This window comes from Calypte anna, chromosome 6 (genome assembly GCF_003957555.1).
Source record: "Calypte anna isolate BGI_N300 chromosome 6, bCalAnn1_v1.p, whole genome shotgun sequence".
NCBI classification, from domain to species: Eukaryota; Metazoa; Chordata; class Aves; order Apodiformes; family Trochilidae; genus Calypte; species Calypte anna.
Genome location: NC_044252.1, coordinates 21,481,766 through 21,506,072, shown reverse-complemented (window position 1 = coordinate 21,506,072; position 24,307 = coordinate 21,481,766). Strand labels below are relative to the sequence as shown.

General features: G+C 41.5%; 1 protein-coding gene across 5 annotated transcripts in view; it reads right to left on the bottom strand.

Annotated features, from left to right (window-relative positions):
* The window catches only part of ARMH3 (armadillo like helical domain containing 3), a 125,152-nt gene that overhangs the window by 83,570 nt on the left and 17,275 nt on the right, over positions 1-24,307 (bottom strand). For all 5 annotated transcript variants that reach the window (XM_030453731.1, XM_030453728.1, XM_030453730.1 and 2 more), the window contains exons 9-18: positions 22,908-22,964; positions 22,038-22,081; positions 19,913-19,973; positions 18,891-18,937; positions 18,153-18,228; positions 15,461-15,554; positions 7,059-7,160; positions 2,993-3,051; positions 1,120-1,185; positions 46-115 (exon numbers count right to left, since the gene is read on the bottom strand). In XM_030453731.1, coding sequence (XP_030309591.1) covers positions 46-115; positions 1,120-1,185; positions 2,993-3,051; positions 7,059-7,160; positions 15,461-15,554; positions 18,153-18,228; positions 18,891-18,937; positions 19,913-19,973; positions 22,038-22,081; positions 22,908-22,964 — 676 coding nt within the window. The remainder of the gene's footprint in view (positions 1-45; positions 116-1,119; positions 1,186-2,992; positions 3,052-7,058; positions 7,161-15,460; positions 15,555-18,152; positions 18,229-18,890; positions 18,938-19,912; positions 19,974-22,037; positions 22,082-22,907; positions 22,965-24,307) is intronic.

Below are 24,307 nucleotides of genomic sequence, written 5' to 3'. Positions count from 1 at the left end.
ATGCTTCAGGAACCACAAGCACATGTGTACTCTAACAATACTCACCAAGCACTGCACACACCAGCGGGCGACAGGGCAGGTTCTTGTCTGCTGCTTTTTTCCGATGTCTCATTGGCTTCAAACACACAAAGATGAAAAGAAGTCAGGAAAAGCCTGAAGTCACATTTTGTGTGTTGCTTTATTTTTCATGCAAACTGTACCATCAGCACAGACTTCCCTTTGTTTTTTTCTCCAACCTATGTTCATGCTAAAGGCAGTGGCTGGTGCAAAACTGTGCCTGCTTTTCAGCATACTGACCACTGCTGGGTTTTTTTGCTTCTCACAGGGGATGGGGGAAGAAAAAGAAACCAGTAATAGTAATTATAATAATGATAATAATAGTAATAATAGTAAGTACAAAAGTACAAAATGGCTTTGGTCTTTATTGTAACAGACCAGAAAGGCTAATAGAACAGCAAGTTTGGTGTCACGTGCAAATCACTAGCATCCTTGCAGGATGCTCACAATAAAGATGTTTTTTTTCCTGGCCTGGACCACTTTGAAGTGCTGCTTCCCTGTCAGATCAGGTGGATGGAACTTGCCTGTGTCGTAAAGACAGAATGCATCCAGTTAGAGTAACCACTTATGTTACTTCTAAATGCACAGCTTCATGAGCCAGGTAAGGGCACTTCTTCCATAAATACACAGCATAAAGAAAAAATACAAAAAAACCCTGGAAAAAGTATTTTCTGTTTTGAAAGTGAGTCACTCCACCCAGGATGAAGCATAAGCAAATGAAAGCACTTAGTGTAACTCCATCTGGCTATTAATATATGGCATTAGGGCTAATGCTTGCAGATTAAGGTAGAACATTCTCTCAGACACTGACTTCCTCAGAGATCTCATAGTACACAGCTTTCCTCCAGCTACACAAGCCTCTGAATTCACTCACAGGGCAACCAGCTCTTTGTTCTTTGAAAGAGCAAGATATTCCAAAGGCAATTTCAAAATCGTTCCCCAGTTACTGCCATTTCTCACAGTATTTCCACATTTATGACACAGTTTTCAATATACAGAGACTCAAATCCTCCATCTTCTCACCACAAACACAAAACAGACCACCTGGTATTAAAGACTCACCATCCTGTGTAGGTTTACTCGAAAATTCATGTTGTCATCATGGAGAAAAGCATTAGCATACTGATCCTATTGAAAAGAGCAAGAAAAGGAAGGAGACATGAATAGCCAACCATGTGCCCAACACCTTTCACCTGCCTCTCAAATCCAGTTCCAGTTTCTGTGTGAAACTCCCAATATATAACTATGAAGTTAGAAAGCTGCCTGTCACCTCCTCTTGTCCCCACCCATGTGGCAAGTCATACAAAGGAAACTTCTCTTGATCCCACTTCTACTTTAGTTAAAGTCTGCACTATTGCTTATTTTGTTAGCAACTTTTCATTTTCCTCCACAGTGACAAGATGTTAACCAGTGTGGTATAATGCATCAAGTGGTTCTCCAGCACAAAGTTCCTGTGACTGTGTAGACACAAGTTTATAGTGGCATTCTGATGGACCCATTATAGCAGAAGTTGATGCAGTACTAGCAGGTAAGTTTAGCAAGTCTCCCATCCCTTAGGCAAAGCTTATTCCAAGACAAGCTCTAAATCAAAGTGATTCCTCCAAATAATGCACAGTGGTTTGGGTAATAAATATGCCCTCCATTTAATACCAGAATGAAAGCCCTTGCTATGTAGAAACAGAATTTCTTATGTTGTATTATCCATGCATCAACCTGAAGAATTCAAGTGCCAAAACCATTTCATTTTAAATATTTCAATTATGATTAGCTTTCAGACTGCATCCTTGTCACAGTTTGAGTACGATGAATTGAAGAAGGAGGGCTTTGAGACCCTGAGCGGGGCAGACCACAGAAGGGTCTCTTCTCTCCCATTCCCTGCCAATACTCTATGCAGCCCCTCCTCTCTTTTGCCCACTCCATGCTTTGCTGCTGTTCCCCTGCACTCCTTCACCCTCAGCTCAACACCTGCTCTGCAGAGTCCACATTCATCAGGTGCTGGGCAGAGCCATGGAGCCCTCTCCTGAGTCCGCCCTGCCCCAAGGGCCCTCAGGCACCTGTCCCTGCTGGCATTGAGATTGGGTTGTATATGTATGCATTTGTATACCTTTGTCTTTTTGTTCCCTATCCCATGTGTTAGTAAATCCCCTGTTCTAGTAGATCTGTTTCTGTTTTAATTTCCAACTCTTATATCTCTCATCCTTACTCCTTTTATCTTCCCTGTGGGGTGGAGGGGGTAATAGAGAATAATTATGTCCTCTGGTTTTAGGTCCACCCAAACTGCTAAGCCATGACAATCCTGAAGAAACATTACTTCATCCTTACACTGACTATCAGCATTGCTGATTTTTATTCTTTGTTAAGAATGAAAGGTCCTTACCTGCAAGCTAGCAAAATGTAAATGCCACACAAATGCAGTCACCATTCAGGACATCAGTGAAGCCATTAATACACAATTCCCATGAGACAGTACAACATTCAGCCAGAACTGCTGATAATACTTCTTCTCACCCTACTACCAGACTTGATACTTGCCTTGCTTGTAGAGCAACCATGCAGCTTTCTTTGAGAGTCTTATCCTTCTTGGGCAGAAGGGATATGGCATATGTTCATTTACAATGAACAGCACAGAGCTGAAAGCCATTATCAGGCTTACCATTTGAAAGCTACAACACAAGGTCACTCAACAGATAAGAGAGAAAAGGCTTATGTGCACTCTGTTCTCTCTTCATCCCTGAGAGTTGGTTAACCCAAACAAGATTATCCAATTTTTAACTACTGCATCACATTCATTAGCAGAATGTTAAGTGCCTGAGGTCCTCACTATTCAGTACCACTGCAGATCTTCAGTTCCCAGTCAACAAGAGGCAGGGGATGTGCATGCAGAGAGAGCCCTGTAACACACCATCTGCTGAACACTGTCACACAAGAAACCTACCTCTGCTATGCATGTCAGGATAATCAGACACAGCTTCCCACTGTGTAGCCGGTGTTCATCTGCAAAGAAGGAAAAAAAAAAAGTCCTGCATGAGCCTAGAAAGAGGGAGAGAGCTGTTGCAGCAGGAGAAAAGCCCAGCCTTAGAGATTCTTTGCACTCCTACTTCTTCCATGATACCTAATATTCTAACTTCTCTCATTAAGTACTCGCCCTTCAGCCTGACCACTACATCCCACCAATTCTTCACCAGCCTGCACCAACAGCAAAGGTTTTGATTTGACATTCCAACAACACTATCGTAGAGGCTTCTGTCTCATTCAGTTTTACTTCCACAGCTACTGTAAATATAAGGATTAGTCCCTGTGTTTCTGTCACAGCAGAAATACACTCTTCCCTCCGTTAGACAAGATGGAAACAAAAATAACATCTTTGCTGCAGGTTATGAAACAGGCAGCAAAGCCTTGGTAGGAGCACAGCACAATGTAGCAGAATGATTCCTGACATGATAGCTCCAAGTCCTGAGTTTTAACCCCAAAAGTGAGAGACATCACCAATTTTCTCTGTGCAAATTCGTGAAAGAGGTTGGCAAAGACTTAGCATTTTCATCTGAAGGAGTTCTGCCCTGACTGTGTTGCACAACTTGTTATTCATTTTACAAGCTTCTTTGTTTCATCTCTCAAGCAGCTTTTGCCCTGAATGATAACTGTAAGGCTGAAAGACTCACATAGAGGGACTAAGGCAGAGAAGTACAAAGTTTATTTAGATTATTTAAAACTATTCTCTAACAATTTTAAACATGAAATTAAAAAATAACATTAAAGCAAAAATTCAAGCAAAAGCGCAAACACAAACACAAAACACAAACACAAACAAAAAAGACACACACACACAAACACACACAAAAAACAACACACACAACAAACAACACCACACAACACCACACGACACCACACGACAACAAACGACAACAAACGACACCACACGACACCACACGACACCACACGACAACAAACGACAACAAACGACAACAAACGACAACAAACGACAACAAACGACAACAAACGACAACAAACGACAACAAACGACAACAAACGACAACAAACGACAACAAACAAAAAACACCAAAACAAAAACAAACCAACAAAAAAACCCAAACAAGATACTCCCAGCTACAGAGTAACTAAAGATGGAAGAAAACTCTATTCCAAGCCCTTGCTCAAACCAGGGCCAGTACAATCAGGTTGTTCAAAGTACTGTCCCATCAAACTGATTTGAAAAGTTATGTTCTAAAAAACAAACCACTCACACCACACACCCCCAAAACCCACGACAATCAACAACCAAAACCAACCACAACAGCATAGCTATAACTAAAGTCTGAGGAAGCTTAAAACTGCACATTCCTGAGACCTCCAACAGCTTCTCAAAAGCATAAGACTACTAAACATGGAAACCTAGACACCCGCCTTACACTTAACTTGGAGGAAAGGGAAACCTGAAGCAGTCAGACCACTTCCATGGAGATTAGATGGTAACACCAGCCAAATTCCTTGCATCTTCACAGGTCACTTTTACAAACACTTTGCCAGTTAAAGTGTATATGGTAATTTCTAAGCATAGACAGAATGGCCTGAGCTATCTGTTCTGTCTAGTTTGATGCCTCTTTTGTTTTCTTCTCTAGGCTGCTGAGGGACAGATACTTACTAAGAAGTGTGCTGATTTTATCCTGCTGCACCAAGGCCAAGATGAACTGCAAAGCAGGAGAAATGGTCTCAAAGAACTCTGATACACTGGAGCCTTGTTATTTTTCTATTTTAAGGCTTCCCTGTATATTTTTGTAGGTGGTGTTACCACTCCTCTTTCTGGGGACCACTGCAAAGTTTTCTTTTTCACACCAAGTACTCCACCTTCAGCCAGTGTGTTGTGAACGTGCCATTTTCAGCATTATGGGGCAGCTATGCAGGTAATTACTCACACAGACAATTTGTACTTTCACAGCATCCTCCATTAAAGGAACAAAGCAGACCACTTCCTATGGGGAGGTATAGCATTCTGAACTTCATTTTACAGATGGAAAAAAAAAGATGTAGTTTTTGTTTGTCCCAAGGCATCTGCCTCTGCCAGTCACAAGAGAAAACAAGGGGAGGATCTAGCAAACACAATCTATTAAATTGTGCTCTCTGGGACAGGACCAAAACAACCACCTAGTCCTGGATGTGGAACAAACCAATCTCCCCTCTAAGTGTTCCCACCTGTCTCAAGATGCATGGAGTAAATTAATTACTCAGTTTTCTCCTGTTGCTTTACTGGTTTCACATGCTTGGGATTAGGTAAGAGATAAAAAAAAGTTAGGCAGGGCCACATCTATCATCAAAATATAAGGACAGGCATATACCCACTAGAATTAAAAAACAACTGGAAGGAACAGTTTTTTTTAAATGCTCAATCAGTGGAAGCCATTGCCACAAACTACCATAGCAGCAAGGAGATAAGTCTGTAATCCACAGAAATTCCAAATACTACACGAGCTAGAACCAACATAAAAAAAGAAACATCAACCCCTGTCTCATGCCAGAATAAAGTAATCCCTCACTGGCTTGTTTAGTAAGGAATCTCCTCTATCAGATTTCACTCCATCTGAAACTAATCCAGTTTGGGAGCTCTTAAGGCCCAGTGCAAACTTTCCATATTACAGTGACTAGCAAGTACAGAAGTTAAATTGAAAAACATAAAATTGTTCTATCAGAGACTTGGATCAGCAAGAGAGACCCTGAGAAAAGCAGTGAAACTTATGAGAGAGCTGGCAAGCAATCTATAGGAAATGACAGAGCAAAGACTGAGCTGGTTTAGATTTAAGACAAAAGCAAGAGGAAACATGAAAGCAGACTTCAAATACATAAGGGCTGTCACAAAGAAGAAAGAAATAATCCATTCTCAGAATTTACCCTGGAGAAAATAATAGGTAATTAATTAAATCACAGCAGAGACTTTCAGATGCACATAAGTTTTTCTCATAATAAGGGTAGTTAAACACTGGAATGGGTAGTCTAAAAACGATGCTCCATTATTCGAGTGTCTCTATCCAACCTCTGAGCAGCACCTCTGAGAAGCAATACAGAAGCCTTGGTTTTAAGGGGTGCACTACATATTTTCATGAAGTCTTTTTTGGTACTAACTTCAATTATCCACTTTTAACTCAACTAGCTTGCATACTGAACAAAAATAAGAGAGCCAGGTAAAATTTCCCAGCAGTACAGTAGGTGCAAGAAAACTCCCCTGCCTGCTCTCTAATACAGTGCAAAGCATTCAAGTTCAATAACCAATGTATCATAATTCTGCAGCTATCTCCCTATTTTTGGTCAGTTGTTACTTAACAGCAAGAGTTGGTAATGGGCTGAAATATGGTACAAATATCATTTGTTATGTTCACACTATGGTCCTGAACAAAACAACACCCATGGGTACCTTGAGCAGGAGATAAAGCAATACTTCAACTATGGCAAGCTGAAATTAACCCCCACAAAATTATCAGGAGAAACAAAGAGCACAATATGGAAATATAACTTGTCAAGCAAGTTACTTCCAGTACAGCATAAGTCACTGCTGTCCTCTTTATAAAAGTTGTCTATTTAACCAGCAAGTACTAAAGGACAAAAGAAATTATTCCTTCTAATGCTGAGCTTTGCTTCCTGAGTTGGCTTCTAAATGTTCTTAAAAATACAGGTTGCTGGTGCATTACTTCCCCTTTCTGACAGTTGGGAATCATATACAGTCACCTCTTGTATAGGGGCAGGCTTGATTAATAAGTACTATTACTATTATTATTATTATTATTATTACACTCTTTGCATATTTGATGTCTCTCCTGATAGCATTAGGTCTCCCCTAATCTCCTAGCTCTTATCTTGCAATAAGAAATCATTTCATTTTCTCAAAAGGCAGAATCTTCAGTCACCTAAAGGAACTCCAGTTAACTTCTATTTCTGGAGTCACCACACATGTTCTTATGTCCTCCTGACTTCAAGAAGCAGTTTGCTGCATCCACAGCTGCATCAACAGAATTTACCTTTTGTGTCCTGCATCACAATCGAGCTGTACTTCAGGAAGGTTATCAGCAAGTTGCTAGTTTGCACATCAGCGTCCAAAGGGAGCTCTGCAGAACTTATAACTGGAACAAAGCAGATAAGACATATTTACCCTCCACAAATGCAAGAGATAACCGTACAGAGAACCAAGTCACAGATTAGCAGATCTGGAATAGGATCAGCTTGTTTGCAGGGTCACCTGACCTCTTCTTCCTTCATGACCATCTAACAAAGATTTTATTTTGAAGACTGGTACCACTCCCCCAGAGAACATCTCTCCAGCTTAAAGTATAGGTTGTGGTATCCAGCAAAGTAAAACCCTTTTTTGCCCTCCCACCTCAGGGGAGACCAGCCTGCTGTTTTAACACTCATCAACATTCCCAACCTAGGGAACTCAAGATACTCTCACTGATATCCAATAAATTCTTACAATCAACACAGTTAACTTTCACACTGTTGTCAGTCCAGAGAGTGAGGCATGCTCAAAGACCCTGCTCAGTTTCAGCAGTATTGGAATTTCAGTTCCAAAAGGTCCACATCAATTTCATTCTTCCCTCCCAACATCAGCCTCTTGCAGAGGCAATAGAAGATAGTAACAATTACTGCATTACCAAAATGAAAGGAAAGAGAGATAGAAAGAGCAGATTTATAAAAGCAAGAAGCAGAAGCAATCATAGCTTGCACTAGAGAAATCACTGCACAGCGGAGAATAAAAATGTACTTTCCATACCTGCAGCAGAACATCAGTTCAGTGGCACTTCTCTAGGATATACTTTGTTACCACCAATTGTACTTTTGACACCTTAACACTGGACATCATCTGCCTTAGACTTCACAAGCAGCTATCTCAATTACTCAGCTAATTGCACTACCTGCCTCCCAGTCACTCCCCATGTACCCTCTGACAGTTTATGAGCTGTCAAACCTCTGTCATGTGACAGAGCCATATTTTTACTGATGACTGAGCCTGAGCTGTCTGCAAGGGCCATTCCCAGCTTTCCCATTCAGAGAGGCCTCATGAGAAGTACTGAAAGGGAGGGAAGAGATAAGAAGGAAAAATGCAGCACACATTTACCTGCAGATCTTGTCAGATAAGTTTGATAATGCTCAAGATGAATTTGTTCAGAAAAAAAACCCAAAACAATAAAAAAAACAAACTGGTGGAACTACACTGTGACGACTTCAGTAAAGCATTTAATACATTTTCATATGAAAAACTCAGTGAGGCTGATAGGTGGGAACCAAAACAGAAATTTAAAGTACAAAGAAATGGCAAAGGAGAAGCAATTGGATCAATTATTTATCTGGGGAGAAGTTACTACTTGGATTCCATAGGTGTCAGTTTAGGAAAGTCATCTTTTTTGTGAGTGACTTGGGAACAAGAAACTTTTGCTTGCTGATGAATCTGCTAATGGCAGAAAGTTGGGATTTATAAACAGAGGGGAATATCAGGCTGCACACAAACCATGAGATAAAAACAGGGACCAGATAATACAAGATGGAATCCAGCAATGCAAACTATAAGGTCATGAATTCAGGGATTTGCTTCCATGGCAAGCTCAGAGCCCATCAGCTGCTAACAAAATGCTTTAATACTAGATCACAAGACAATGACCTACAAACACAAAGCACTGAAGAGTGTGATCCTACAAAATACCCAGAAATGCACTTCCAGCAATGCCCTGCACATGTTCTGGTGAGACCTTGTCTCAAACACTGTCCATAATTATGCTGATCCCCTGTTGAAAGAGGATAAACTCATATTCAAACCAAGTTTAGAGAAAGGCTAGTAGACTGATCAGAGGAACAGAGTGCCCTTCTTATAACACAGCAAAATACACATGTAATCCAACATATGAAAAAGAACACCTGGTGTTCCAACATCATGACATGCTTAACATCATGACAAATGGATATAAACTGACAAGGAATTCAGGTTGGAAAGTTGAATATTTCTAACTAAGGAACAAGATGCTGAAACTGCCTTCCAACAGAAATTACTAGGAAACAAATTCAACAAAGCAAGACAGCATTTGATAAATTTAAGAGATTCCATGATGGTATGCCTACAAGCACGAGGCTCTAGATCCAGAGAGTCATGGGGATTTTTTCCAGCTCTATGTGCCTGTACTGACATGGCAATAACACTGCTGTCATGGCTGTGTAGGAGCTCAAACTTGCATGTTTTCATAGAATTTTCTGATTTCATAGAATCATCTAGTTCCAACCCCCCTGCCATGGACAGGGACACCTCCCACTAGATCAGGTTGCTCTGAGCCCCATCCAGCCTGGCCTTAAAAAATTCCAGGGATGGGACTTCCACCACCTCTCTGGACATCCTGTTCCAGTGTCTTGCCACCCTCATGGTGAAGAACTTCTTCCTAACATCTAATCTAAGTCTACCCTCCTCTAATTTGAATTCATTCCCCCTCGTCCTGTCACTACTGACATCCTAAAAAGTCCCTCACCAGCTTTCTTGTAGGCCCCTTCAGATACTGGAGGGCTACAATAAGGTGTCCTCAGAGCCTTCTCCTCTTCAGACTGAATAACCCCAACTCTCTCAGTCTGTCTTTACAGGAGAGGTGCTCCAGCCCTCTGATCATCCTCATGGCCCTTCTCTGGACACACTCCAGCATGTCCATATCCCTCCTGTAAAAGTGGTTCCAGAACTGGATGCAGTACTCCCGGTGGGGTCTCAGGAGAGCAGAGTAGAGGGGGAGAATCACTTCCCTACTGGCCACACTTCTCTTGATGCAGCCAAGGATTTGGTTGGCTTTCTGGGCTGCTCGTGTTGAACTCGAAGGAAGTCATGGGTGGCTTGAATTATAACTTCTAGAAGGCTCTCTCTCTTTTCAAGCTTTATAGACTAAGACAGGGCTCCCTTTGCACTGGAAACAGATCTGCAGACCACTAGGACATACATCTTAAGAACTATATTATCTCTTTTCCCTCTATCCTCAGGAATGCTCAAGGCTTTTCTACTTTCTGAGGAACAGAAATGGTATTTGATTAGACTGGAGCTTGCAGGAAGTAAGGAATTACTCATATCTGATTTTTGGGTGGCTAGGTTTGGGGCTCTGAGGGGAACTGAAGATCCTGTACGCAACTGTATTTTGGTTCAGAGAAAAGTCTGCTTTAACAAGCAATACCTCTTATAATTCAAAAATAGTATCTCAATTTCGTAAATAAAGTAAACAAAGCTTATTTACACCTAGAACTGGATGAAGAACAGGATGAAGAAGACAAACCAACGGTAAAATGCAGGTTTCTTTAAACTGAGCACTGAGGAGCCCAGAACACAGCAGAGGTTCTCATGGATCTTAGGATAATACAATCACTTTGAAAAGAAAGATTGTATGCAGCCCTTGGAAAAAACAGGCCAAATAGATCAGTGTAACCATGCTGTTCCAGTCACATCAAAGACATTATAATGGGGCTTTTACCTTCTAAAGGCTGTACATCCCCAAGCATGAGCTGTTTCAGTCCATTCAATCTTGAAGCTCTGGGGCTCCTGACACCTTGCTAACATGCCCAGTCTGTTGGCAAATTCAGTGCAATAAGACTGGAAGCTTTTTCACCCCCAATATTATGAATACCTCAAAGATGTATCTAACTCTGAAAAATGTATTTATATCCCCAGTGGGTTCTTTTGGAGCTGTTACAATGAACATAGTGAATTAATATTTAACAACAGTAAGCAAACTGACATTTAGATAACTATGGTGACAGGCACACTTCATTTACATATTATGGATCAACAGTTTTTAGCAAATCTCTTTTAAAAAAAAAACAGAAAAAAAATCACTCTGAAGAATACATCACTGCGTGCCCTTATTCCTGCTACAGACCTTGATTTATTTTTTAACACCCATTTTGAAACTTTAAAAGGTCTTAATTCACATTACAGGCTAGCAGTCTAAATTTTAAAATGGAATATGAACCCATTTTTAATCTCAGTCAGCATTAAAAAAAAACACTTGAAACTCACAGATAAGACTTTTACATGTTACTGTTACTTGAAAACAACTCAACTACATATTTTTTTAAATTCAGGAAAAGGAAGGAAGCAACCTTTTCATTACAAAGACAAAAAGACTCTTGCTAACTTTCAGCCATAGGCAAATTCTACAGTTGAGCTTCAAGACCTAAGAAATTGTGGAAAATTCTGACATAACTTTAAAATAGTAGCAGCAATATCAAAGCACCACCAAAGTAAACTAAGCCAAGGTCCTCAAAAAAAACCCGTCATTATCACAGAGTAGGAATCATTAAGGTGACAGCAAACAGAAATAAAGAATGCTTCCTGATGCAATTGCTTCACGATATGACCAGCCCCCTTTCTTAAATTTACTAAACATACATGCAGCAAGAAGCTTCAGGCTTAACAAGGACAGTGTCTCTGATGAAAGCAGGATGGAGATTTTGCATTGCTTTTGTTTTTTGGTTAATTAAAAAAAGAGAGTGCCAACAAATAGTATGTAGGTAAGCAAGAATTCTGGCAGTTGTATAATATGGTGCATTGGTGGATATACTTGAAATGAACACATTAAACAGAGATCCACAAAATGCCTGTCCCTCTACATTTTATGTTGTATGCACAGGGAGACCTGAGATACAGGGGGCTTTTCAATGAACCTTTTGATATCCATGGTAACCAGACAGAATTCATCCGCAAGGAGGATCATCCTTAACTAGAATATGAAGTGACCTGAATAGCTGATATAACTGAGTAACCCAGGCTGCTCCTCCCCAGAAATATTTCCAAATTGTACTCTATCCAAACTGACTATATTAAACACTTTCTTCAGATCTCAAGGATGACATTAAAATACAGGACAACAGCCATTTGATTTCTACTCATAAATTAGGCTTTATCTATCCATACATTACATGAGAGAGTTTTATTTTATATTATTTCAAAGCATATTTATATGGACATCTTTCTTCTCATTAAGAAGAAAGATTACAGGGCAACAGTCATTGACAAAATCTATCAGAGAAAAGGTAACATGAAGGAATCCCTCCACACCCAGATAGCATTCAAATCCAAATTAATGCAAAGCTGGGGACAAGTACATCAATAACAAGCAGGAATCCACCACAATTCTCTGTAAATCTGTTCCAAAACCAACTACTATAGCCCATAAGTTGGCAGGGCTGATCAGGAGGGCTTTAAACTAGGTTTGAAGGGGGAGGGGATTGAAACCAAAGATGGGCCTGAGGGTGAAAAGCCTGAGTTAAGAATAAAATCAATAGCCCAGCTGAAGTCCATGTACATGCATGCAGTATGGGAAACAAACATGAGGAGATGGGAGCCATTGTGCAGCAGGAAAGCTGTGATGTAGTCACCATCACAGAAACGTGGGGGGGTGACTCACATGACTGGAGTGCTGCTATGGATGGCTACAAGCTCTTCAGAAGGGACAGATGAGATAGGAGAGGTGGAGGAGTGGCTCAATTTGTTAAAGAATCTCTTGACTCAGTAGAACTTGAAGTTAGTAACAATAAGGTTGAGTGCCCATGGGTCAAAATCAGGGAGAAGGCCAATAAGGCTGACATCCTCAGGGGAGTGTTATAGACCACCCAACCAGGATGATCAGAGCGATGAATTATTCTACAAGCAGCTAGCAGGTGTCCCAAAATCACCAGCCCTTGTTCTCGTGGGTGACTTGAACCTGCTGGATGTCTGCTGGGAACTCCAGACAGCAGAGAAGAGGCAGTCTAGGAGATTCATAGAGCATATAGAGGATAATTTCCTATTCCGGCTGGTAAATGAGCCCACCAGGGATGCATCTCCGCTAGACCTGTTCACAAACAGAGAGGGGCTGGCAAGAGATGTAGTAGTCGGAGGCCATCTAGGGCACAGTGACCATGAAATAATAGAGTTTTCAATACTTGTGGATACAAGAAGGGCCAACACTAAAACTTCTACACTGGACTTCCAGAGGGCAGATATTGGCCTTTTCAGAAGACTGATTCAGAGTGTAGCCTGGGAAACAGACCTTGAAAACAAAGGGATCCAGAAGGGATGGGCGTACTTCAAGGAGCAAGTCCTGAATGCACAGGAGCAGACTGTCCTTGTGTGCCCAAAGGCAAACCGGAGGGGAAGATGACCAGTCTGGCTGAACAGGAAGATATAGAAGGAAATTTGAGTAAAAAAGAGAGCTTACAGACTATGGAAAAAAAAAGGCTGGCTACTCAGGAAGAGGTTAGGAATATAGTTAGGTCATGTAGAAAGAAAATTAGAGAGACAAAAGCACAATTTGAAATCACTTGCCACTTCCATTAAGGATAGCAAAAAGTCTTTCTACAGATACACTGAGGGGAAAAGGAGGGGCAGGGAAGACCTCCATTCTTTGTTGGACATTGGGGGAAACGTAGTTACCAAAGATGAGGAAAAGGCTGAGGTATTTAACTTTCTTTACCTCAGTTTTCAACAGTAAGACAGGTTGTCCTGATGACAGCTGATTCTGGGGCTTGTAGAGAAGTAAGAAGCTGAGTAGCACCTTTGTAATCCTGGTGGGAATAGTGACCTGCTGAGTCACTTGGATCCCCACAAGTCTATGGGAACAGACGGGATCCATCCCAGGGTGATGAGGAAGCTGGCAGAAGAGCTCGCCAAGCCGCTCTCCATCATTTACCAACAGTCCTGGCTCACTGGGGACATCCCAGATGATTGGAAGTTGACGAATGTCACGCCAATCCACAAAAAGGGCTGGAAGGAGGACCCAGGAAACTCCAGGCCTGTCAGCCTGACCTCAGTGCCTGGCAGGGTTATGGAACAGATCATCCTGAGGGCAATCACACAGCACCTGCAGGATGGACAGGGGATCAGACCCATCCAGCACAGGGTTAGGAAGGGCAGGTCCTGTCTGACCAACCTGATCTCCTTTTATCATCAGGTGACTCCCCTGGTGGATGAGGGGAAGGCTGTGGATGTGGTCTACCTGGACTTGGGCAAAGCCTTTGACACCATCTCCCATAGTATTCTCCTGAAAAATCTGTCAGCCCATGATCAGAGGGGCACTCTGTGCTGGGTTAGGAACTGCTGGAGGGCCGGGCCCAGAGAGTGGTGCTGAACGGTGCTGATCCAATTGGTGGCCACTCAGCAGTGCTGTCCCCCAGGGATCAGTGTTGGGCCTCGTTCTGTTTAATATCTTCACTGATGATTTAGATGAGGGGATTGAGTGCATAATTGGCAAATTTGCAGATGACACTAAGGTGGGGGGGAGTGTGGATCAGCTGGAAGGCAGGAGGGCTCTGCAGAGGGACCTGGACAGGTTAGAGAGTTGGGCTGATTCCAACAGGATGAGGTTCAACAAGGCCAAGTGCCAGGTTGGCCACAACAACCCCATGGGGAGCTCCAGGCTGGGCACAGAGTGGCTGAGAGCAGCCAGGCAGGAAGGGACCTGGGAGGCTGTATTGACAGGAAGCTGAACATGAGCCAGCAGTGTGCCCAGGTAGCCAAGAAGGCCAATGGCATCCTGGCCTGGATCAGGAACAGTGTGGCCAGCAGGTCCAGGGAAGGGATTCTGCCCCTGTACTCAGCACTGGTGAGGCCACACCTCGAGTACTGTGTCCATTTCTGGGCCCCTCAGTTCAGGAAGGAGATTGAGGTGCTGGAGCAGGCCCAGAGAAGAACAAGGAGGCTGTGAAGGGATCCAGCACAAGTCCTGTGAGGAAGGGCTGAGGGAGTTGGGGCTTTTCAGTCTGGAGAAGAGGAGGCTCAGGGGAGACATCATCACTCTTTACAGCTCCCTGAAAGGAGGTTGGAGCCAGGCAGGGGTCGGTCTCTTCTCCCAAGTAGCTACCCATAAGACAAGAGGGCTTAAGCTCTGTCAGGGGAGGTTTAGGTCAGATATTAGGAAAAAGTTATTTACAGAAAGAGTGATCAGGCATTGGAATGGGCTGCCCAGGGAGGTGGTGGATTCTCCGTCCCTGGACATTTTTAAAAAGAGACTGATGTGCCACTCAATGCCATGATCTAGGTAGTGAATTAAGGGTTGGACTTGATGATCTCAGAGGTCCTTTCCAACCCAGATGATTCTGTGATACTCCCAGGCAAAGAACCTACCACCGGAAATATAAGTAAAAGACTATATAGAATAACTAACTGACTGGGTGTATCTTCATGCAGATACCAGGATAGTACTATTTTCAGAAGGAGTATCAGCATAATTTTTTGAGCAATATAGAGGGCAAAACAGAAATAAATTTAAGTAAAAAAATCTTGTTCATGTTTAGTAAGGCAAGTTGCTCCAGGAAGAGACCATCAGGTTACATCTGTTCCAGACAGACCTCATTAGTTGCCATCTTGAGAAAATGCTTTATTAGTTATTTTACAGTTTTTAAATTTTCCCCAGGAGATAATTACATTTCTTACCATCTGAAGAAGGTGGGGTGGTTCCAAGTGGAGTGACAGGTGTCACTGGAATTGGGCTTGTCGGTGTTGTCATCAGCCCCATTTCAGGATGGCTCTAACAGAAAACACAAATGCCCAGATACAGTCAATAGGTTCCCTAGGCACTAGTCATATAGATCACTGCTTGTACTGTTCCATGCTATTGCACAATAGACTTGACTAATGAAGCCTCCAGAAACTTCAACCTCTCCTCCAAAAAGCAAGGCTATGGTTCTTGACCTTGGATGTCTAACAGTTAAACTGTACATCAGTTTCTTTAATCCACAAAAATAAAAATGTCAGAAAGTGGTGGCTGTCCCTGGCAGACTGATAACATGCCCTTCCCTGGTGTAAAATGGGAAGCCTACACTGTTTATAGCTTCCAATTTCTTTCCAGAATAACTCAAGTATTTTTGCATTTGAAGTCTTCCTCCAAGATTCTTTAACTTCTCTTTATAAAGCAAATTCTCCCCACTCCAACCCTCCACCTGCTCATATTCAAAGATGATGGCAATTTATTACTTCCCTGTCTCACTATAAAGCCCAGGCACTGCAGGAAGGTGCATAACACTATCATTATCGATCCTCTCAGCTTCCATCAGTCACTTACTCTCCCCATTTCATCTTTGCTAATAGTTGCCTGCCTAATAATTGCTTTGACTTTACTCTTTGTAAGCTTCCAGATCTATCTGCACTGGTGAGACTGTATGCAATCTGCCATGCTATTTTAAGTCTGGCTGCCAAGCAAAGTGTCCATTTCATATGGCAAGTTTTACATAAATGTATCATCTCCCTTAATATATCATCACAATTTCAAAATAAAGGAAAGGGATACAGACCTGCTAAATTGACATTAGTTCTGTAGTATTTTTCACAAGTGGATTTCCTCTACCTTGTCTTTGAATATCTCATTTTATGAGCAACTATAAATGCATGTATTTTATGGGAAGCATATACACACATACTATGATTCAAAGACAATTTAGGTCAGTACAGGTATCAATTTAAACTCTGTAATACAAGTTTACATTGAAAATCTTACATTAAAAAGGCTTGCTTCCATACATTTTGCTATGGTGTTTATTTTTCTTTTCCCCAAATGCTAACCATCAGTTGAGAGATCACAGTGCCACCTGCCAGCAAAAACTGAAGGCCAGAAAGATGGGAACTATATCAAAACTGTCACATTTCAGACATCAACACAACTGCATCCCTGTTTTTCCTATGTGCCCACACAGCAGAAGGTCTTTAGCAGTCTCTATTCATGCAGTCTCTAGCAATGGACACCAACTTAGAAGCATTCATCAGCTTTTACAAGGGTTTTTGTTTTCACATCAGAACAGAACCTATACCTTGCTCTTTTATAAATGAAGGATTACAGACAATTCATCCAAGAACATCAGACCTCCACTGCAATTAAACACACTGACAGGTTTAACGTCCACAAATCTCTAGTTTATAATTTTATTTTTAATTTAAGAGCTTTTACTCTATCTGCTCTTTTCTGCCCTACTCTTTTCCCTCTTGAAGGCCTCTCCTCCCTCCAGGCAGAAAGGCCTGAGTTAGTATTATACAGAACTGAAAGAGCAGAAATCTCTCACAAGTGGTAGGAATGAATAACCTAGGAAGGGACAGGCAGAAAACTCAGCAGATCTGTCTATCAGACCTCTTCCATCACCACTACTGCCATGAGTCCCCAAAGGTCCCTTCTGTCATGCCAAGTGTCTAGACTGTGATGTATGGGCTGCACTTGGAGGACCTGAAATAACTGGGGAAAGGTATTAACTGTTTTGCTGATGTCATTTTTCTCACAGATTACCAGCACTACTTATAAATCAAAATTAAAAGCCTAAACCTGAAGGTTTTCCTAAACACATTACACTATACTTCCAGCCAGCCACAGCACCAACACTCAATCAGACAGACTTGTTATCTGTCTCCCAGCAATAAACAGTTTTGCAAGTTCACAGTGTCTAGAAAAACATACAGAGGTTTGTGATCAGAAGTATGAAGCAGCCCACTGCATCTCAGATGGCTGCCATAGCTGTTTCTTCACCACACGAAGTGTTATGCTCAGGCAACAGTCTCCCAAGCAAAAGGGGTTGGACTCTCCAAGGAAATTTGAACACAAGATGGTATTTGAAACAACAGTCGTCACATTTCACTTGGTCTCTGAGCAAAGGGTACACAAACAGACAACAAGCAGTCTGTATACTACACCCAGACAGGACAATTCATCCAAGTTTGAAGCCAGATCAGCCACCTTCCCTCAACCCTAACTTAACAAAACTATGAATTGTTATTAGAGCTGCAGCAATCTTATGCCTAGTAGTCTGCTCACTCGGTTCTCCTCTGAAGAGGATCAATAGGGCACAGAAGGTACTCCATGCAGCCCTTCCCATTCATTGGGAAAAATGGCTCAATGCAACATGAGACATGCCTCAAAACTTTGTTCATTTTTTGGCAAGACAGTAAGCATTTCATAAAAGTATAATAAGCCCAGGCCCTGGCCTGCTTTTGATCTTTCATGCTCATCTACACCTCTGACAAGTATGGTGGTGGTGGTGGAATAAATAAAACAACAAAACTAACTTTTCACCAATTCTACTTCTGACTCTCTAATTTCAAAGACATCCACTAGAAAGAAATTAGCAAACAACACACTGAAACTCACTTGTGCTAGAACTGTGATGAAATTCCGGTTTAAGTGAACAGCTTCATAGAGGGCCAGAAGGATTGCTTCATTCGTTCTGTGGAAAGGGTACAGACAAAAGCACAGATAGTTAAGGGCTAACAGAAGATAAGAATCCCAAGAGCAAAGCTTTTCAGAAGCATGGCCTATCTAAAAGAAGAAAAAATATTTTCAACTATATAAAACTATGCAATGCAGTTGTTCTTTCTATTGAGTAGTACTTAACAATTCATAAAAATAGCCATTTTGAGAGGTCAACCACATTCTTAGTTCCCTTTCCTGCACGAGGTCTCACTCATTGTTTAAAGGGTTTTCCCCTTTAAAGTCCTTTCTTTTCTGGAGAGAGGTTGCTCAAGACACCACAAACATGTTTCATATTTATCACTTACCTCCTGGATTTAGAAAACATTTTGCTGGGCACAACTGGGCGCAAACCATCAATCCTCAACTCCCACCTGCCTATTATATGTCTAAACGCCTCATAAAAAGCACAGGATTTTCTTATACATGCCATTACAAGAATTCCAGCCATGGCTCCTCCTGCTGCACCCTTGTCACTTAAACAAATCTCTCATTGGCCGGAATATGATACCACTTTAGTTACAAGAGAACTTAACACCTTTAACTTTCTTTGCTACATTGGAACAGTTCCATGGTGAAGCAGATCATGATGACCAATGTGGTGAATGGCTCTTCATTGTGTAATATCTGTGTACTTACTGGACTGAGATCTTCTCATCAGCATCTGCTATGAACATGCTGCCCACCTATGGAAATAAACAGTATTACATAGGAGAAATTTGTGAAAGACAAAGAGAGAAGACACTGGTTTAACTACATAAGTGGCCTGGGAGAGGTGTTCTCACCCAAGCACGCATGCAACTTTTTTCTAATACTAGTAAAATACAAACGGGAAACAGATTGACAATCTGTAGAGGGTTTTTTTGCACTACTGTCATTGAACACTGCTTCACCTGTCAAATCACAAAAGAGGGGAAAAAAACACAAAAGTACCGCATCTTGAACCCCTACCTAGATTACACAACAGAGATCACTGCCTACCTGCTTGTGGTAGCAGTTTTACCCATGTCATTCCTGACAGACAACTGCCAGCACTGAACAATCCTTATAGGAAACTTTCCTGTCAGATCTCAGACTACAATTAAATCTCAGACTGAAGCAAAGCCAAACTGAATTAGGGAACAGTGAATACTCTTTATAAGGAAGAAATTCACAATTGCCTTTGGAAGGTTCACCTCTGAAAATGCAGACACTGCCCTTTGCAGAATCCAAGCATACCACAGCTACAGTGCACCCAAGCACTTTTAAGAAAAGAAGATAGTCAAGAAACAGATCTCTAAAGCTAATGACAAGATTAGACTTTTGCCACAAAAATATGCATCTTATCTGGTTTAGGCTGCATCAGCAAAGCAGCGACTTCATTTTCAAAATGTCCAACAAGTAATTGTGATTTTGCAAATAAAGTCAACTAGAATGAAAAACATAAATAACTTCAGTTGTCAATGCCAGAATTGACATCTCATCCTTTGAAAAAGCTTTCCCATCCAGACAACAATTAATTCCTCAGAATACAACCATTTCAGCTAATTTTGGTTTAGATTGGATCAATGTATGTCCTCCTCCAGAATTTGCATTCCAAACTGTTTTTGGAAACATCTTCCTTCTGAACTTCCATGAAGGCACCCATTTGACGAATAGAAAGACACTGCTTCCTTTCTTACCATATTAGTTAGGGCTGAGAAGAAACCACTCTGGTGCTCCTCTTCCTTGTCTTTGTACTGCCTGAACAAAAAGGAGTAAGGAGAAAGATGTAGGATTAGAAATGGAACTAGAGTTATTTTATCTAAATCCGTATGAGACAGTCTTCTCTGATAAGGATACAGTATGGAGAAAGATTCAACATTCACAAATGCTTTTTAAGAATTCACAAAGAGATGCAGAGGGTATTTAAATATCTACAAACTGTGTAGAGTTGAAGTGGGATTTCTAAAAGATGTGAGACTGAACACTGCCTGTGCTGAGTCCAGGCCAGGCTAAAACTGAAGGAAAGGGACCAAGTGAATTAGGGAACTTTGTTCTACGCTGGCAAAACAATAACGAACCACATAAATACACACAGTCAGAACAGTTCCATTTTGACCACCACCTGCTACAGACCAAGCCAGTCAATGACCCTATGGCCAGCAGAAAGCACAAGAAATTAGGGTTCGTAATGATCCTGCATGAGCCCACATTCCTGAAGTGAACAGACTGGTAAGAGAGTAAGTGAAGCCAACAAATAGCTTAGGTACCTCAGATTTAAACTTAGTTGCTTCATTTGCCTTTCATATGGATTAGCAAAGCTCACATGGCCATTTATTGTATCTTTCATACAGGAATCCGTTGACATACAATGTAACATGCAAAGAAAACTAAATTTTTGGAAGGGGGGAAAAAAGAGCTAAGTAATACAGGCAGTAATCTGAGACAACATTTGTTAGAATGAAGGAAGTTGGGTGGGTGAGATTTCCGCTTTACTCATAATTTACTCTGTTAAACATATTCACATTATTTGCTTATCTTGTAAGTCATCTGCCTAGCTATCATAGCAGCCTTAAAAGGAATAATTAAAACATTTTTCTAGTTACTTAGGGAATCCTAACACACACACACACACACAGTCTTGAGTTGCTCAGGTGAAATTTGTTTAAGTTTCCGAATCTTTCTAAAGCAATTTTTTCTTAGGAAAACTCACAGAATCATCATGGTTGGAAAAGACTTTTAAGATCACCACATCCAATGGTCAACCCGGGAAAACAAAAAAACATCAAAACACCAAACAAAATAAAAACCCACCATGCCACTAGAACATGTCCTGAAGTGACTCATTTACATGTTTTTTTAAATACTTCCAGGGATGGTGATTCCACCACCTCCCTGAGCAGCCCATTCCAGTGTCTGACTACCCTCCCAGAAATAAATTCTTCCTTGTATCTAGTGTAAAACCCTCCTGCTGCAACTTCAGGCCATTTCCTCTAGTCCTATCATATCTACTTGAGAGAAGAGGTCAGCACCCACCTCCCTACAACCTCCTTTGCGGTAGTTGTAGAGAGTGATAAGGTCTCTTCTCAGCCTCCTCCTCTCCAAACTAAACATTCCCAATTCCCTGAGTCTCTCCTCACAGGACTTGTTCTCCAGATCCTTCACCAGCTTGGTTGCCCTTCTCGGAACTCACTCCAGCAGCTCAGTGACTTTTTTGTAGTACTGAACACAGTACCCGAGGTGCAGTCTCACCAGTGCTGAGTACAGGGGCACAATAACCTCCCTAGTACTCCCCTTAAACTGCTGGTTCTAATGAAGCAAAGGCTGGGAATATGTTACCCCTTCTGCTGGCTTTCTGGCTCTTTCTTCAGGAGCAGTTAAAGCCTTCCACCATTTGCAAGTGCATACATCCCCCAGTAATCTCCAGTTTGGCAGGCGGATAGTCTTGTATACATTTTTTGGTTTAGATTGTGTTTCATTTAAATAAATTTTCTAACAGAGTACTCACTAAATCATTTAGCTTTGGACTAAGATTTTACATAAGGTTCATACGGAAGTAAAATCCATTGAGAGTAAAACCATAAAATAGGTATCTTCCCCTTCAGCAAGATCTCTCACGAAGCCCATCAGCACAGCTGGTACAGATGCATTTACACTTGCAATGACAGCAAGAGCCAAAGTATGTCAAAGCATAAGACTATTCCCCATCTCTTCAGGTGCAGCAGGGCTGTTAGGCGACAAATACGTGGTTTAACACTTAAAGTTTGTGGAAATGTAAAGCAACTATCATAGGCTGAAAAACAAGAGACAATTAAGGTTAATTACCTGTTATATTCTGATAAAGCCTGGGCAATTACAAGTCCCATTCCCTGGGAAAAAAAAAAAAAGGGGGAAGAAAAAAAAAAAAAAGTAGTGAGAAATCTTTACATTATAAATCTCAGTGCAGGAAATCACACACTGAACATACATAGCAGTGCAGTCCCCTTCCACCAAGATAACCTAGCAAGTTATGAAGTATTTCTCCTGACGTGGTTTGAACTGTTAGGACATGCTATAATACAAGAACATCATCCAAAAATCAAGATGATTAATTTTTAAATTCTATATCTAATTACTAAGTTTAATTGAGAATGTTTACTCTCCTTGAGCCTCCAGACAGAGTTTACTCACACAAGAAGCCTCAATAATGCAGCAAAACTCTTAGGAAAACTCGCAGAATCATCATGGTTGGAAAAGACTTTTGAGATCACCAATTCCAATGGTCAACCCAGGAAAACAAAAAAACACCAAACAATAAAAATCCACCATGCCGTTAAAACATCAGTGGTTTCAGACTGGACTACACAGCACTGCAAACAAGATCATCTTGGGCATAAGCTATCTTGTACCTCTTTGGCATGTGACAGCAAATAGTGTATGGGTAGTTCATAAACATATAATAGATCAACTTAACATGATCCTTGTCAGCTAGCTTTTTAACCAGCTTCAGCCTTTAATTAGTGATCAAACAGTCCAAACCATGAGCTGCCTAACCTATTGCAGGCGTGCAATTAGTTCAGTTATTCTTCACAGTAACATTGCTCCTACACCTCCTTTCTCCCAGACACTGTGACTGCATCCATTACACTAGCACCACACATGAAAGAGGTGTGCTGGTGTCCCCAGCAGCACAGAGGAATCGAGTCAGATACTCACATTGAGTGTGGCCTCATCATCTACAATGGAGAGCTTCACGATGTAGGGATTCACAGACTGCACAGGACAGGGGAAAAAAGAAGAAAGAAAATTTGGTTTAAGTTCATTTTTCAGGAAAAATACACAATTATCTTTCAAAGAATCTCTCTTCTGTCCCACAAAGCACAATAGACACAAAGAAAAAGCAGTCACAGCACATGCTATGGCTACTGTGCCTGGGACACCTCGTCTTTACTCTCTCATCCAGGCAGTCTCCTAATTTTATTGCGAAGAGAGGGATTTTCAACTCCTCCACGAGCTCATCTGTCAGTCTTGAAAGTGGAGCTTGCTGTCCTGCAAGCCTGTTATCTGCAACACACACACTGTTATGCAGCAGGAACAAGCAGTGAAGCTGGGACTGAACATGAGCATTCTAATATCTCCCTTCTGCAATACCTTGCAAAGACTGCTTAAAGGAAGGAGGATCCAGGGGAGTAGGGCAATTTTACAGATTCACCTGCTGCTGGGTTAAAGCTCAACACTTTCAAGTTTATGCCCCTGAAAGCTACAAGTCTCTGGAGAAGACAAATTCCTTGATCTTAGCTGAACAAAGCACACGGGCTCCATCTATAAACGTATGCCCTAATAACTTAGGAAGCATTTTAGAACAGCAGCGTACATTTGTTTTTCCTGGTTTCTATGTGTCACTGCGATACCAATAAAGTTCATTTAGAACAAGGACAGATAATTAAAGGTTCTATCTACATACTAAGTCCAAAGTGGGTGGGAAGAATGAAATACAAAGCATGCATCAGATGCAGCCCTACAAGTTATACAGCTATCTGACTGTTTTACCCATGGCTTGACAACAAATTGCTTTGGGAGGATCAGGCTTTCATTTTGGTTCAGAAAAGAAACTAATCAGAACAGAACAAAGCTCAGACAGTCTGCCAGCCTGCCTCCAGCAGCACACATCCCTGTCTGCTGTCTCAGAAAAAGACAGACAACTAACACAAAAACCATCTGTGCATGAAGCATGCAAAGACATTTCCTTGAGGCTGGAGAAGGAGCTCCTATCAAGTAACAATATGTGGTCCTCTCTGTACAGCCATGTGCCCCTCCACAAATTAAATTCAGTATCAGTAAAGCACAAGCAAACTTCACAATTTGATAATTTAATATATTAAAATCTGTCATTGTAAATGTAAATTTTGCTAATTTCAGTCATATTTTTCTCTCCTTCTACAACAAGGAGAAACTCTCCACAGCTCACACGCAGAAGAGCAGCAGGGCCAATAAAGTGCTGGGGCTTTTCCAGGCAATGGGCAGCAGAGCTATGCTGGATTAGAGGCTGCAGGGTCATTCAAATTCCTGGATGTGGGCAATAAGCAAATCAGGAGATACTGTACCACCAGTCCGCC